Below are 16,683 nucleotides of genomic sequence, written 5' to 3'. Positions count from 1 at the left end.
ATGATCTGAAATATAGCACATTCATTTAAAATTAATTCAGGTTCGATTACCAAACATACAATCTTAATGTAATTTAAAGCAAACAATACATTTAAAATATATGGGTTGTATGACTATTTTTTTATATAAAAAGATATATATCCAAAAAGACAAGGCCTAAAGTTTAACAAGGGTTAAACTCTTATCACTGTAACAGACACAATCACACACACAATCACACACACACACGTCAAATCACTTACATTTTAGATGCAATATTGACTTTTTTTCTGTTTCAGCAGCGAAAATAGTTAAACAAAGATCACAGCAGAACCATCGCGCATCTCACAGCAACGTGTTCTCATTACTGAATGATTCAGCATTTTGAACGAATCGGTTGACTCAAAGATTCAATGACCAATCAATCCATAAACATCTATCTCATTCATGAATGACTCAGTCGTTCAAACGAATGAATCAATGACTCGCTCATTAAGACGGTCGCCTGGCGACACCTAATGACGGTTTAGTGTTATGTTTAAAAGTATCATTCTTTCCAACGATTGTTAATTAACTCATATTTGAAACATAAGATATATTTATATATATATACATACATATACACACACATACACAAAAATAAAATAAAAACACATTTGAAACGTGTTTGCTTACTAAATTGTGAGCTGAACGAAAGTTGCAGCAAATATCAGCAACAGGAGTCAAATTTCATTAATCACGAGAGTGAAGAGCTAACTGAAAAGATGATGACGGAATAGGCTATTTTATGTAAAAGCGCCTATTTAAGCGAATCTGTCATTGTACTCTTTTATTGTTGTGTTTTCCGTGAAAAATAATAGACTATTGAACTCACAATTCAAGCAATCGGCCCCCGAAATTGCACTAATTTTAGTGACACTAAAAAGTATGCGGCTGCACTGGCATTCATAACGGTGCGCGTCCATGGCGACGAGCGAGCAGAACAGAGCGAACGTTTAGTTAATTTCTACTTCCATAGGAATTCATTCGAGCGCCACCATTTCAATGTCCGTGCGGACGTCCATATTATACTTTCGCTTTCAAGTTAGTGTTTTTAAACCCCCCCAGCGGGAGGTTTACACAATTGGTTTACACAATCACACGTTGATTAACCGGTGGGAAAATATTCCCATAGTAACATCCCTAATATATAAATATATATAAATTCAATAGGCCTACCTGATTTTGAACACAAGAGGGCAGTATAGCACTATATATGATTTGGATTATTATTATTTTTGACTAAACAACCATTCTGGCTGTTTTTAAACTTAAAAATAATTCTTAAATTGAAAAAAAGGAATAAAATGGGTTTAGTTCTAATATTTGTATAATTTTATATAAAAATAAATGGTGTATAATTACATTTTAGAAAGATATGAGACATGCCCTGATTCTTTTTTTGACATTACTTGAATCCCTCAACCATAGCAAAACCGTTTGAGATATTCAATATCTGTTCACAATTTAGCATCTTCAATGTATTTTCATCATGTTGAAAAAGTTTGGCATGAATAAAATAAACTACTTAGGAGGAGTAGCTAAAAACTCAGAATCTGAAATCCACATTCAAACCAAAATATCTGACTTCCTGTTGGTCGTAGCTAATTACGATAAATTAGAAAGTTGTCCGGCTCGAAGAGTACAATATACATATCGAGTTTTGTTACTGTAGATAAAACTAACCCCCCCACTTTTGTCAAAAGCATTTAGAAAGTGACACACTTCCTGCTGCCAGTTGGTGGCGCTATAACTTTGACTCACAATAGTCACATCCATGTGATCGGCCTCTTACAGCGAACACACTGCTGAAGTTTCATCGAGATCAGTTAATGTATGCAGAAGTTATAACACACTTCCTGTTTCCATTATTCGCCATAAATTCGTTTCCTCGTCACGGCCAAACCGTTCGAGATATCAGAAATCCCCTGGCAATTTTTCATCCTCAATGTCTTGACATCATGCGGACCGAGTTTCGTTGCGATTGGTTGAATTCTCTAGGAGGAGTATATCGAATTCCAGGGGCATACGCTTCCAAACAAACCATAATAGCCGACTTCCTGTTGGGCTGGGGTAAAAAGTAAAAGTACAAAGGATATATGAACCGATGAGATCTATATGTGTACCGAGTTTCATATTATTACATGGAAGCGTGCTTGATTTATGGACCAAGTTTTCGGACCCCGTTCCAGGGGGCGCTGTCGAGCCCCCCTGCCACGCCCGGGTACCAGCTTCAGCCCGCCCCTGATGGCCGCGGGTTCTGACCAGTGTGCAAAGTTTCAAGAGTTTTCGTGCACGTTAAGAGCCCCAAAAGTGCCCGAATAGTCGATAAAATAATAATAATAATAATAATAATAATAATAATCCTAAGGAAAACAATAGGGCCTTCGCCTTTTCAAGGCTTGGGCCCTAATAATCCTTAGGAAAACAATAGGGCCTTCGCCTTTTCAAGGCTTGGGCCCTAATAATAAATAATCCTAAGGAAAACAATAGGGCCTTCGCCCTTTGGGCTTGGGCCCTAATAACCAGTTCATAAAACAGTACACTAGCCTAACTGCAGGTGAAATAGTCGCATGATACGAAAAAGGAAGCATTAATAATTCTGACTTTATTTCTCAAAATTGCGAGATATAAAGTCAGAATTGCGAGATATAAAGTCAGAATTGCGAGATATAAAGTCAGAATTGCGAGATATAAAATCGCAGTTGCGTGTTATAAAGTCAGAATTGCGAGATATAAAGTCAGAATTGCGAGATATAAAGTCAGAATTGCGAGAAATAAAGTCAGAATTGCGAGATATAAAATCGCAGTTGCGTGTTATAAAGTCAGAATTGCGAGATATAAAGTCCGAATTGCGAGATATAAAGTCAGAATTGCTAGATATAAAGTCCGAATTGCGAGATATAAAGTCCGAATTGCGAGATATAAAGTCCGAATTGCGAGATATAAAGTCCGAATTGCGAGATATAAAGTCCGAATTGCGAGATATAAAGTCCGAATTGCGTGATATAAAGTCCGAATTGCGAGATATAAAGTCAGAATTGCGAGATATTAAGTCCGAATTGCGAGATATAAAGTCAGAATTGCGAGATATAAAGTCAGAATTGCGTGATATAAAATCGCAGTTGCGTGTTATAAAGTCAGAATTGCGAGATATAAAGTCAGAATTGATTGATATAAAGTCGCAATTGCGTGTGATAAAGTCAGAATTGCGTGATATAAAGTCGAAATTGCGTGTTGTAAAGTCAGAAAGATATAAAGTCGCAATTGCGTGTTATAAAGTCAGAATTGCGTGATATAAAGTCGAAATTGCATGTTGTAAAGTCAGAATTGTGAGATATAAACTATTCTGAGGGGAAAAAAGTTAGTCTTTTTTCCCCCTTAGAATTGGCCTGATAACTCGCAATTGCGAGTTTATATCTCACAATTCTGAGAAAAGATGTCAGAATTTCGAGATATAAACTCGCAATTATGTGTTATAAAGTCAGAATTGCGAGATGTAAACTCGCAATTGTGAGAAAAAAAAGTCAGAAATTGTGAGATAAAAAGTCGCAATTCTGTCTTTTTTTCTCGCAATTGCGACTTTATTTCTCACAATTCTGACTTCATATCTCGCAATTGTGAGATAAAAAGTCGCAATTATTTGTATTTATTTTTTTATTCAGTGGCGGAAACAAGCTTCCATAGAACTCAGATCATTGTTGTTTGTGATTTATTTTGTTGGACTGTCATTCGGGTGCTCTAAGACACTTGAACTGTACCAGACCAATTAAACTGTGACCTCATAAACAGCATTTAGAGACTGAGTTTTATTTCACTTTATTAGTGGAACGTTTCATTCGTATAAGGTGGAGACGCTATCTGCGTCAGCCGGGGATTGCATGTGTGTTCTGAGTATCAGGCTGAATTCTGTCTCTCTATTATCATGCACAGAGATCTCTCTCAAGGGCAGGAGGAAAGCTACTGAATAAACGCTAGCCAATTAAGACACTGCGCCTAATCTCACATTATGTATTCCGAAGCGCTAATCGGCAATTAGCACATCCTCTACAGGCACCGTTAACAAGCCTTTACCAAACACAGGATTTTGAAAATGGAAGGATTGAAAACCATAGGGAATTTACACACTTTGTAGTAAATCAAAGTGCTTCTCGAGAGGAGAGGTGAGACCAGAGGACTTTATTGTTGGTGAAGAAAGTTGCAAAGTGTTGACTTTGTCAATTTGCTTTTCAGGATCGCAGGAGACACCGCGCTCTGCAAGAACATCCATGAGTCCGTCAGTCGACAAATGCGCAAAAACTTTGCAAAAAGCAAATGGAGAGTGAGTACAAGTGACCTTGTAAATAAGACCAGAAACACTTTATGTTCACTTTATGCAAGTATAGTCTGTGAACACATATTGAAACACAAATTTCAGTTTGTGTAGCTAGAAGTATTTGGTTGGAGTGCTGTACAGTTTGTGCCCAAGAGTCACTTCTCATTGTCCATGACTTCTCGTCTCTCCACATAACAGCAAGCCTTCAACGCCACGGCTGTGGTTCGCCACATGAGGAGACTGCAGTTGGGCAGTAGTATGGGGAGCAGCATGGACCAATCGAGCTCCGCCAACCAGAACCGCACACTGAACGCGAGCCAGACTCCAACTCTACCGCCCAACACGACACCAAACTCCACTCCGGCACTTACCCAAAACCACAAACCTGCTGCCAACCCAAATGCCGTTCTTATTAACGATATGGCCACAGGAAACACCTCTATACCACGTAAAGACTGTAAGTATATATATATTTTTTTTTACACACATATATATATATATATATATATATATATATATATATATATATACTGTATATATATTTTTTTTTACATATACATAGTGAATGCTGTCAAATCGATTAATCACACCTAACATAAAAGTTTGTAAATATATAATATGTGTGTGTATATATATATGTAATATATGTATACACAGTACATGCATGCATACACACACATACACACATATATATATATACACACACACAAACTTTTATGTTAGAGGCTGTGGGATTACACATTTAAGAATCTGTTTAAGATCTGCTCATCTTATGTTCTTTACATAACATAACATGAAAAACTAAGGTAGAGAAGATTTAATTTAGTCTAAAATCTATATAAACTACAATGTTCACTGCTTTAGTTAGACTTGATGATTGCAGCTACAGACAGCTTGTGTTCTCACCAAAGAATCCTCCTGAAGATGCAACCGAGTCTCCTGGTCATCACTTCTTTTTTTTTAACTTAAACTTTAGCTGCCAAAGCAACAATTCTAGTTAGTTCAAATTTTTCATCTAATATTTAAAATTGAATATATTTCAGCTTTATTTTAATTAACAAAACATTATTTTAATAGTTAACAATAAAAACCCTGTTCACGTTACCACTCAAAAATGTTCAGGGATGAATAGCATGGTATGTTTTAATAAAAAGGAAAAATATTGCACAAAATATGCAGAACATTATTGTTTATTTCTATAGATTATAAATACAATTATTTTAATTACTTTTCCATTTTGTGGGATTTAAAAAAAAAATTATTTACTAGTGCAATCGATTAATCGTGATTGATTGCATGTAACAAAAGATTGTAAATATATATGTGTGTGTGTGTATATATATATATATATATATATATATATATATATATATATATATATATATGTATACTGTATATGAATACACACACACAAAAAACAACACGTTTAAGGCATTTCAGACATACATAAGAATTAAGATATAGAATAGCATCTAGAAAAATATTCAACTAGATATATTTTTAGCTATAATTGCCTAGCCCTAGTTTCCATGCATGCACTTCTAAACAGTGAATTTGCATTTGTAGGTACGGCCCCTCCCCACACTTCCTGTTCTCTGGCATCAGCTGCTTCCTCCTCCTCTTCCTCGGGGGCGGAGCCCTGCAGGCCCCTCCCTCCCTCCGTTGCGTCGGTGACCACAGTGCTAACTGGGACCAAGTGACGCCAGGTTCTGCGGGGAGAGAGCTGGGAGGCCACTGCCCTGTGAGTCCTGCCCCTCAGCCCGCTCCCCGCCCTGCCGTCCTGTAAGGCAGAGGACTGAACCATCGCCATAGCATCACTGCGCGCGCCTAATGCACTCCTGCCATTTAACCTCCAGGCCACTAGAGGGTGCAATGCATGCAGCGGCAGGAGACAGAGATTTCCAGCAGATGGCTTCCATTTTGAGAAGTGAATTCGTGCGGCTGGACAGAACTGTGATGTCTTTGCTATGAATGTGCTACGAACCTCGCCAGCCATGTTTCCTTTGGGGGGAAAAACGAACGAACGAGTCAAAAAGAGCCCAGAGGTTCAGGTGCGAAAGTGTGTGCATGATCGTGTCGGCCCTTATAAGAGGACGGCGCCAATGTCAAACGATTCTTCTTACTATATCGTAACATGTCTAGCTCTTCCCTCTTTTCCCTTTTTACTTTCTCTATCTACTCACGATTTCTTGTATTCCTTCTTAGCTACCATTCTGATCTTTCGTGGGTTTTTCACTGATGTGTCATGCTGACCTGCAGGAGTGCTTTTAATATCACGTTAAGACTGTTTCTGAGTCAAGACTTCTGTTTGCACATAAGAGAGAACATTTACTGGCGCTTTACAGTGTTTTTACAAACGCAAAGCTTGGAGATTATCGATTTGAGACCTCACAGTTGGGTTTTAGCATCACGAAGTTCAAGATATCTGATAAAACATGCAAGATGTTTGATAGTTATCTTACTTAACTGGACTTTTTTTTTTTTACGCAGAGAAAAAGCAGCTTGTTCATGTTTCTATCTGCTTTGAATACACACGGACAGTAAGTGTTAGGTACTGAATATAGTATAACTGTTACTCAACACAAACACACAAATCTCCCGAAAAGCCATGGCAGCGTCTTTCTCCGCCCAGTGTACGAGTTCTCAGGGAATTCCGCAGCTGCACTGGGCATCATAGTGATGGGATCTATACTAAACGCCTCCATGGTTTGAGCTTGTCTCATCCAGCCAGAATAATGTCAAAAATGTAGTTTAGGATGATAGACAGCTGTTTAACTCGGGCATACGATTGTATGACAATTTGACCATGCTGTAAAACTGACATGTTATGCTACATTTATGCTGTATCAGAATTAGCCTACCACAATTAAAAACATTATCAAATTCCTAATAGAGTGCAACAGCCGGGTACCGGAAGTAGAAATGTCATTGATTTTTTCCATAGGGGAATATATTTTTAATGGTAACTTGGTAACTAAAGCCTTTAAAGACCTAATGTGAGCTACAAGGTTGTTAATCCTATATGCTTTTGTTGAAGCCTTCAGTCTTTATTATATTTCTACTTCATTTTTAAATAATCGTGTTTAAAATTCCTGGCGAAAAACTACATTACCCATGATCCTAAAAAAACTATGACATACCCAGACAATAATTGAGTGCATATTTTGTAATAAACGTAAAATATGTTGTTTCTATATACACAATCAACATCTTTATATCAATCATTTTATATTTATCTGTTGTTTTTACTTTGATCGTCATTTACAATGCTTCACGGGATTTGTAGTTCTTTCTTTGAGACAGCCTTGTACTTTTTTTTTCTCAATACTCTTTTTTTGCTTATTTTTTTACGTTTGTAATGTTGTGATTGACCTTGTAACTGGTTGGTTTGGCTCATGGCTTATAACTATTAAATTAAGACTTTTTTAAAATCCCTATGAAAAAAATTAAAAAGAGTGCATGCACTGTTGCACTCTATTACACATTGGAAACAAGTTTTTTTTTGTCCAACAAATGATTGGAAACCCTTTTAAAGGCAGTTTTGTTTAGATACTGCGAATATTTCTAGTTAATTTGTCATTTTATCATAGACAGTGTATCATGGTGTGCTTTCTTTGCTCTTCCTGAATTCGCAAGAGGTGAATTAAGGTTGCTGTGAAGTATTTTGCCTTGATCATCAACAAAGTCAAGCATATATCCATTTGGCGTAATGACAGGTTAATGTTTTTTATCATTTTTGGATCGGTAATTCTGAGACAGTATTAACGCAGCATTACTTTAATGGAATGGAAGCCAACAAGGACTTTCAAGTGCGATTCAAAATGGCTGAATTTCTAGTATTGGTTTAAGGGCTAAGTTAAGGTTTTTACACTTCCTTATTGATGGGTGACGGGTCTTCTGTCCTCTGCTATTATGTCCTGTCGGGTTTTTAAAGTGACTGATGTCTTCTTTGCCCTTTATGGTTTGCTAATATCACAGGAGAGAACCAATATTTAGGAGTGTGTGACATTTTCCAAAGTGCCATTGAATATCTTCATGGATTTGACATTAGTTTGGTCCTGAATGTTTGTTTCAGTGTGGGCGGCGCCTCACCATGAGGGCTTTGAGCTAATGGGTTTATTTTTCAGTCAGGTCATGCATGCACCATTTTGTCTTCATTTTCACACCCGAGAGGAGCTTGTAATCTCACAACAGAGAAGCTTTCCACAAAATAACTGGGGCAAAGTTACTGTATGGTTTTGTATGTCACAAAAGCTATTTTCTTTGAGGTGAACCATACTGCACATTTCTGTTAAAACATTCAGCCGTTTACGGTGTAAGAATGAGGTGTTCGATAAGTAACGGTTGTTTAAATGAATGTTAAGCTCTTTTGATCGTATCTGTGGCATAATGTCGATTACCACAGGAAATAATTTCATTGTGTCCCTTAGTTTCTAATAGTAAAAGTCTATGGAAAGGCATCAAAGATGGATTAAAAGCCAAAATGTGAAGCTCATATTTTTGTTCAAGCATTTCTATTAATTTTTCTGTGTTATTTGAGATTTTAGCTGTGGGACGACTGTTCTGGACTTCTAGTTTGGTGTTGCTTACATAGCCTATTTACTGTGAGTTGTGTCATGTAAACAGTACCTTTTTGGTATCCGTGTGCATTTTGTATGATTTAGGGGTTGAAATTGGATGTAACTTTGTTCAAACAAGGTTAGTAAGCAATTTTGTTTGACTAGTCTTAAAAATGATATTGCTGTTCTCTAAAAACATTTATTTTGGTGCAATTTCTTGCGCTTAGACTTTTATTGTGTGTAGCTAGCTACATTACTGTAACTGTCAATTTTGCTTGTTCTATAAAATGAGGGACAATTAGAAATGATTTTCTGTGGTAAAAGGGCTTAATGTTTTTGGCCTAAGTGTTCATGTACTCAGTGTTTGTGAGTGTCACCTTCTTCTGTGTGTATTTATGGGTGTAAAATGCCGGAAATGTGTCCGATATGCTGGTTTTGAATTTTGTAAACCCTCAATAGGATATGCAGAAAAAGTATAAACCAAAACGTTGGGATGTTTTGAATGAAGATAAATATATACAGTTACTGCCACTACTCCAAGCCAAACATAAATGTATTTAAATATAGTATAACAATTAGGTATATGAATTCATTTTAACATTAAATTCAGTAAATACATGCACACACATGTGCCATGGCTCGCACACACACACATCCTGATCAGTCAGTGAGTGCAATGAAGGACAGAGAGGAAGTCAAAAACGATCTGTATTCACGATGTTTCAGTTAAATTCGATTATCACTGTCGTCTGTCTGTGTCCAGAGCAAATCACTCTGTGTGTCCGAAGGCTTTGTAAATAGACTGTGATTGTGACGTGTCTATCATGTTGTCCCTGAGAAGATGTTAGTGTGTGTCTCTCATCTCGTTCTCTAAACACTGCCTTTCTCTGCAGTTGTCGGCCACACACTGACTGTAATACACAGATGTATATTCACAAACTCGTGTCTCTTGCTGTATGTTGTTCCGATAAAATCACGTTTCTATTGTACAAACTTCAGTCTGTGCACTTCACACGAGCAACATGGTAAATATTTAACGATGATCGGTTGTGATGCAATCTTTTCCCGACATTCTTTTTTCTTCTTTCTTGTTTTTTTTTTTACCAACTCAGGCGTCACTTTTGCCTCTTACGATGAAAAAGCTGTGACTGACAAGTGTCTGTGCTACCCAGTGACTGTGCAGTTTTAAACTTGTCCCTTGAATGTCGACTTATTTGCAAACTAAGAAAGAAAATACATTGCAACTGCATCGAATGATTTTATAAACAATTGCAAGCATGTTCAATGCGCTTTCCGATTCAACCGATTGTTTGCGTATTTTCAAAAGTCCTCACCATGTAACTATATGTATGAAGAAATATGTCTGTATCTATATGAATATATATTTAAAAAATTGCAACTCTGGCAATGCAGGCCTTGTGATCTCTGCATCTCTGACACAACCTGTCCGAAATAAAAGTTGCCCAGTGAAATGTGAATTATATACTCATATGCATGTGACAATGATGATCATATTTTGGGAGTGGCATACGAATACTAACTTTACTGTGACGTGATCTTCTGTTGATATGGGGCTTGTATATCCAATGCCTTTGACAATCATCTGCACATATCAGAGTTTATATTCCATGCTGTAAAGCAATGGGGAATGAATGATTGTTTTTTTCCTTTTTTTTCTTTCTTTCCTTTTTCCTTAAATAAATCCTGAATGATCATGATATGTCTTTTATGGCTCAATAAGATTCAAGGATCTCTGTGACCCACATGTTTACATTCAGCTTTTGAACACTGTGTTTTTTGTCATTATTGGTTTGGATCGCTTTCATTAGCGGTCAGTCAGGCTGGACGTGGCCGGTCTCCCACCACCAGCACATCTTCAGGCGCTGCCTCCTGCTACTGACTCAAAACAGACTGGCAAGAGACCATGTGAATATCATCCAGCCATGCATGACCGCTTACGACCCCAGGCATCTGTGCATGTGTCTGGCCAACATGTTAGACATTAGCTGTGTCGAGGAGGCCACATTGAAAATTAAGCTTGCCAAGACTCGATATTCAGATAGATAGATAGATAGCTAGATAGATAGATATTAAATAAAAAGAACTGGATAAAACAGACAGATAAAATAAACAAACTTAAACTTCACTGTCTTACTGCCTATATATTCAGTAACAGTTCACTGACTAAGCTAATTTGATTCAAACATAAATGTGTGAATCATTTTGACTAATGAATAATTTTGGATTTGAAAGAACCGGTTCATAAGAGTCATTAGTTTCAGAATCTGACATGTTCATGTTCTTTGCAGACGCACGGGGACGCGCTATCGCCACCTCACGAGTTTTCTGACGATTGTTTACTGACTGTTGGCAATGGCGACTAGATTTTAAATAATTGTCGCGGTTGCTTATCTTAACCCTCAGACGGTCTTCGGTCATTTATGACCGGAAAATTTTCTGTTTTGAATTTCTAAAAATCACAGCTTCATCGGAATGTTATGAAACTTGGTGACTTTTATGGCATTAGGTATGTGAATACAAAAAAAAATTGAGGTCATGATCCGAGCATGCTAAGTGGTCGTAAAAAAAAAGTCACACTTGTGGTCTTCGGTCAAAAATGACCGACCCATAGGAAATGAATGGGAAATTTACAAAAACACAATCTACAAATCGGCCACGATTCTAAAAAAAAAAGTACACCGCAGTAACGGGGTGATACTCTATTACAGCCTTTCTCAAACTTTTTTCAGTCGGGGCACCTTTCAAAAGTGCATAAAATCTAAAGGCACCCCAGAGTAAAATATAAATTAAAAACACTGCATAACCCAAATGTAAATGCAAATGTCCTGTTTATTTAGACAGAACAGTAATGAACAGAGCATAATACGAACTGTAAATAACAATAACAATAACAATAATAATAATAACAACTTTACAGGGCTATCACTTTTGTGAAAAAATCCTGATCGATTTTTGAGACATAAACGTTCATTGAATCGATTGTAAAATCGATTTTCCATGTCTAAAGACGTTTCCATTTTCAGCGCCAAATATAGGCAAATCCACGGACAACTAACAGGCATTAGGACGAGCGTAAAGAGTGCGCTTGAGACGCGCACAAGTCAGCAACATTTCTGATGATTTATTGGCATGAAGTTTCGTGCACAATGACAAACAGGAGTGCAAGATTCTCGAAAAACAATAAGCAGAGTGGACTGCCATAACATCAATGAAAAACATTACTGCAGGCTTCGACATGGCTGTGTTTACGATTAGAAATGTCAAACAAATTTCGCCTACGTAGGCGATTGTAGGCCGGATCTGTATCTGTATGCATGGGACTGTCTGAATACCGGCAGAATTCACATTTTTGTTGTAAAAAGAGACACGTTATGCAGAAGTATAGTATAGTTTGTATGTGTGTTTGTCAGAGCCTGCAGTTGCTGTGTGACGCGCGTTCGCGCGGTCGGTGTTGTTGACGCGGTGCTATGGGTTGCGTCAAGTTGTGTGTGTGTCTTGCTTCGGTCTTGTGAGACGGATTTTTATGGTTAATTTTATATATATATATTTATCTAAAATGAATTTACAATTTTATTAATACGTTCATATGTTTAAAAAGAAGAAGAATGTATTTATGTAAATTCAAATATATATATATATTTTAGCCTACGTAATTTTTTGGCGGCACCCCTGACAAAGTCAGGGGGCACCCCAGTGTGCCGCGGCACCCACTTTGAGAAAGGCTGCTCTATTACATCAAGAGTGCAAAAAATTCACACCCACCCACACACACACACACACACACACACACATACAAACACACTTATATACACATACACACCAATAAATTCAGATTACAAAAAATCTGTTTGAATTTTTAAAAATCACAGCTTCATCGGAATGTTACGAAACTTGGTGACTTTTCTGGCATTAGATATGTGAACACACAAAAAAAGTGAGTTCATGATCCGAGCATGCTAAGTGGTCGTAAAAAAAATAGTGACGATTTTGGTCTTCGGTCAAAAATGATCCCCATAGGAAATAAATGGGAAATTGACAAAAACACAAAAATGATCTACAAATCGGCCACGATGAGGAAAAAAGTGCTCAGCAATGAAGGGGTGAAACTCTAAAACATCAAGAGTGAAAAACATAACATAATTAATAATCATAATTAATATATATATATATATATATATATATATATATATATATATATATATATAATTAATATAATAATTATTACAATTATTAAAATAATAATGATTAAAATGTTATAAACCTTGGCAAAAAGTATTATTTGAGAATTTCTAAAAAAAATACATTCAATCCACATCTTAAAAGTAAGTAATTTGGTCCAAAAACAACTAGAATTCACAAGCATCTCCATTTAGAGCTATACAGGCATCTAGTGGTAAACCCATGCAATAACATGATTTATTTAATTTTATGTTTAATAAATTGATTTTTTTTTTTATTTTTTATTTTTTTTCTGAAAGCCTAGTCTCTATTTTAACCGAAAATACTGCATAGAAGAAAAATAAATGAAAAATAAAAATAAAATAAAAAATTCATTATTTTCAATGGCAAAATTTTTTTACCATAAATATTGCATAAATATTAATAAGTTCAATCAAATTGTCTCAAAATACTAAATTAAAAAGAATAAATATTATAGAACAAAAATAAATTGCATTGGTTTTACTGGGATGGAGGAAGTTTCATTTTTAGGTGTCCGGTCACTTCTGACCGGGAAGGCCCAGGATGTGACTCCGAAACGAAGACCGTCTGAGGGTTAATAATTAGGCGATATATATATATATATATATATATATATATATATATATATATATAAGCGATATATATATATATATATAACCTTTAGTAAAAAAATAATAATCTGAAAATATGTTTAAAAAACAACAACTAACGTGTAGTTACGACATCTACCAGCAGGGGCTAACCAGTTAAATTCTGACCCCTGACCCCGTTACTATTTATGGGCTGTTCGTTTTTGCATTTCTATCTATCTCATATGATGGACAAGATACTGAGTTGGGGTTTTTCCTTAATTTTCTTTTATGCATTTATAAATTCCAATCCAAGTCCAATCAATCAATCAACTGTCTCTGTTGATGTGGCAACTGATCAACTGTCTTCTCCAAACTGTAGACTACTTCTGCAGACAGTGCAGAAGCCAACTTTCATTTTACAGACCAACATCCCAAACATCTTAAAATAGATGCTGAGATTTCCCCGGAGGAAAGCACTCATTGTTTTTCCCCTCACGCCACTGCAGGGGCCAGCAGAGTTTCCCTGCCATTATCTTCTTAGAATAAATTACTTTTAACTGCATCGCCCCGAGAGCCCATGTCTGTGTGCTCAGCAACATGTGACCAAACAAACTTAACGGTGGGAAATTATGAGTCATGCTAATGCTATAGTTTGGAAAGCCACAGAAATGTTCATCTTTTTGAAACAAGGGCATTCCAGCAGATGCTGGGGGTACAAATGGGGTAACTTTCCCAGAATAGTGGCACAGAAAACAGAGAAATAAGTATTTTAAGTGCACTCACACACACACACACACACACACACACACACACACACACACACATCACAGATCCAGCAGGTCATTCTAAATAAAAACCTGAGGCATCTTATGGCATCTCTGGCTCTTTGTTTGAGGTTCAGCACAATCAGTTATTTACCCCACCAACACACACACCTATCTAGTCATGCAAAACTGTCCAAATCAACTAGCCTGCAGTGCAATTGATCTCAAACAGCTCACATGAAAAGTATAACAAAACTAATGAACCGAAAATGACTGAATATTATGCAAACTGTGATCAGTCAGATCAAAAACACCTCAACACACATATTATGAAGTCATCTTCACTCACCAATGAAGTTCACTTGAAATGAAGAGATGTCCAACAGTCTTTTGAGCAAATTGTCAGTCATTTTTTCAGATGCCAGTCTATGAAGGAATTCATTTTCAATTGAAAGCATGACTAGAGTGTGTAAACGAAATCACCCGGTGGCCATCTTGGCAACACCCCCAACGTTGGTTATTATGTAGTACAGCTGCTACCTGCTATCTATCTGAAATGTCCAACACCATTGGCCAAGCATGTATCAAATCAGAAATAAAATCTGACAGCACTATACATTTATTTTTTTGCATTTACAATTTGGCTCAAAAACAGTTAGGCCTACTGATATGTTGCACACGCATGGCGTTCTCCACTTCCCATGCTGAGAAAAGTTACTGTAAAACACAATTTCTGTCTTCTTTAAGGATTGCAAAACAAATCTAGTTTGTGGAATTTTTTTTCTTCTTAAAATGAATTGACGTTGCCATTTTGCAACACAGTGCGCTCTAAAGACGCTATCAGCCATTATTAAGTGACCAAAGCCTTAAAGGGATACTCCACTTTTTTTGGAAATAGGCTCATTTTACAACTCCCCCAGAGTTAAACTGTTGAGTTTTACCGTTTTTGAATCCATTCAGCCGATCTCCGCTTCTGGCGGTACCACTTTTAGCATAGCTTAGCATCATTGAAGTGGACAAGACCATTAGCATTTCTAAAAAAAAAAATGACCAAAGAGTTTAGATATTTTTCCTATTTAAAACTTGACTCTTATGTAGTTACATTGTGCACAAAGACCGACGGAAAATGTAAAGTTGCGATTTTCTAGGCTGATATGGCTAGGAACTATACTCTCATTCCTGCGTAATAATCAAGAAACTTTACTGCCGTACCATGAGTGAAGCAGGCGTAATGATATGAAAATAGTCCCCATCTCAGTAACTTCCAACGTGACCGGGACTAAGTTTGTCATATCATTACGCCTGCTGCACTCATGGTACGGCAGTAAAGTTTCTTGATTACTACGCAGGAATGAGAGCATAGTTCCTAGCCATATCAGCCTAGAAAATCGCAACTTTACATTTTCCGTCGGTCTTAGTGCACAATGTAACTTCATAAGAGTCAAGTTTTAAATAGGAAAAATATCGAAACTCTTTGGTCATTTTTTTTTTTTAGAAATGCTAATGGTCTTGTCCACTTCAATGATGCTAAGCTATGCTAAAAGTGGTACCGCCAGAACCGGAGATCGGCTGAATGGATTCAAAAACGGTAAAACTCAACAGTTTAACTCTGGGGGAGTTGTAAAATGAGCCTATTTTCCCCAAAAAAGTGGAGTATCCCTTTAACACTGTCTTCAGTTAGTCTATTTCTCTGGTTCTTAACTTCACAGTCAGCGTACATCATCAGCTCTTGCTATCAACCTCTGGCCTCTTAGTTCCTGCTATTTGATCACATCTGCAGCTCAAAGACTTTGATAACAGACTCAGACTGTGTTGAAAGTGGACAAATGTCAATCTGGTATGTTTTGTATTGGGATCAGCTGGGGTTAATGTTTATCTGAGGACTGTGTTTGCTTGGGTTGGAGTGAGATTGAACCGTCTTAGATCTATACGTTCACCACTGTCAGCATGCTGATATGCCGTTGTGGTAATGTTTTGTGTAGCAGCAGTTGAAAGACTCCTGCAAAGTTCAATATTAGTTCACAATGAGTCATTTTTGTTGATTTAGAGAGCCTACAACTATCTAGGTTCAAGAACTGGTGAAATCAAAGCTACCGTCTAAAAGACTACTGTTCAAAAGAGAGGATGCACACTGTAATGCTGCCACATGTGATACGAGTCAGATGGGTTTCTGTCATATGGAATAAGAGAAATGTTTAAGATTTGGGCTGTTTTTAACATTTCTTTCTACTACA

At 36.8% G+C, this 16,683-nt stretch overlaps 1 protein-coding gene across 1 annotated transcript in view; it reads left to right on the top strand.

The window, feature by feature from the left end:
• The window catches only part of camk1da (calcium/calmodulin-dependent protein kinase 1Da), a 59,724-nt gene extending 52,448 nt beyond the window's left edge, over nt 1-7,276 (top strand). The window contains exons 9-11 of the mRNA XM_056245236.1: nt 4,252-4,339; nt 4,532-4,790; nt 5,900-7,276. Coding sequence (XP_056101211.1) covers nt 4,252-4,339; nt 4,532-4,790; nt 5,900-6,033 — 481 coding nt within the window. The 3' untranslated portion in view covers nt 6,034-7,276. The remainder of the gene's footprint in view (nt 1-4,251; nt 4,340-4,531; nt 4,791-5,899) is intronic.
• The last annotated feature ends 9,407 nt before the right edge of the window (nt 7,277-16,683 follow it).

This window comes from Rhinichthys klamathensis, unplaced genomic scaffold (genome assembly GCF_029890125.1).
Source record: "Rhinichthys klamathensis goyatoka isolate OS25496 unplaced genomic scaffold, OSU_Roscu_1.1 h1tg000029l_1, whole genome shotgun sequence".
Classification (NCBI taxonomy): domain Eukaryota; kingdom Metazoa; phylum Chordata; class Actinopteri; order Cypriniformes; family Leuciscidae; genus Rhinichthys; species Rhinichthys klamathensis.
Note: the sequence above shows the minus strand (reverse complement) of the source record. Positions and strands in the feature narration are given on the sequence as shown.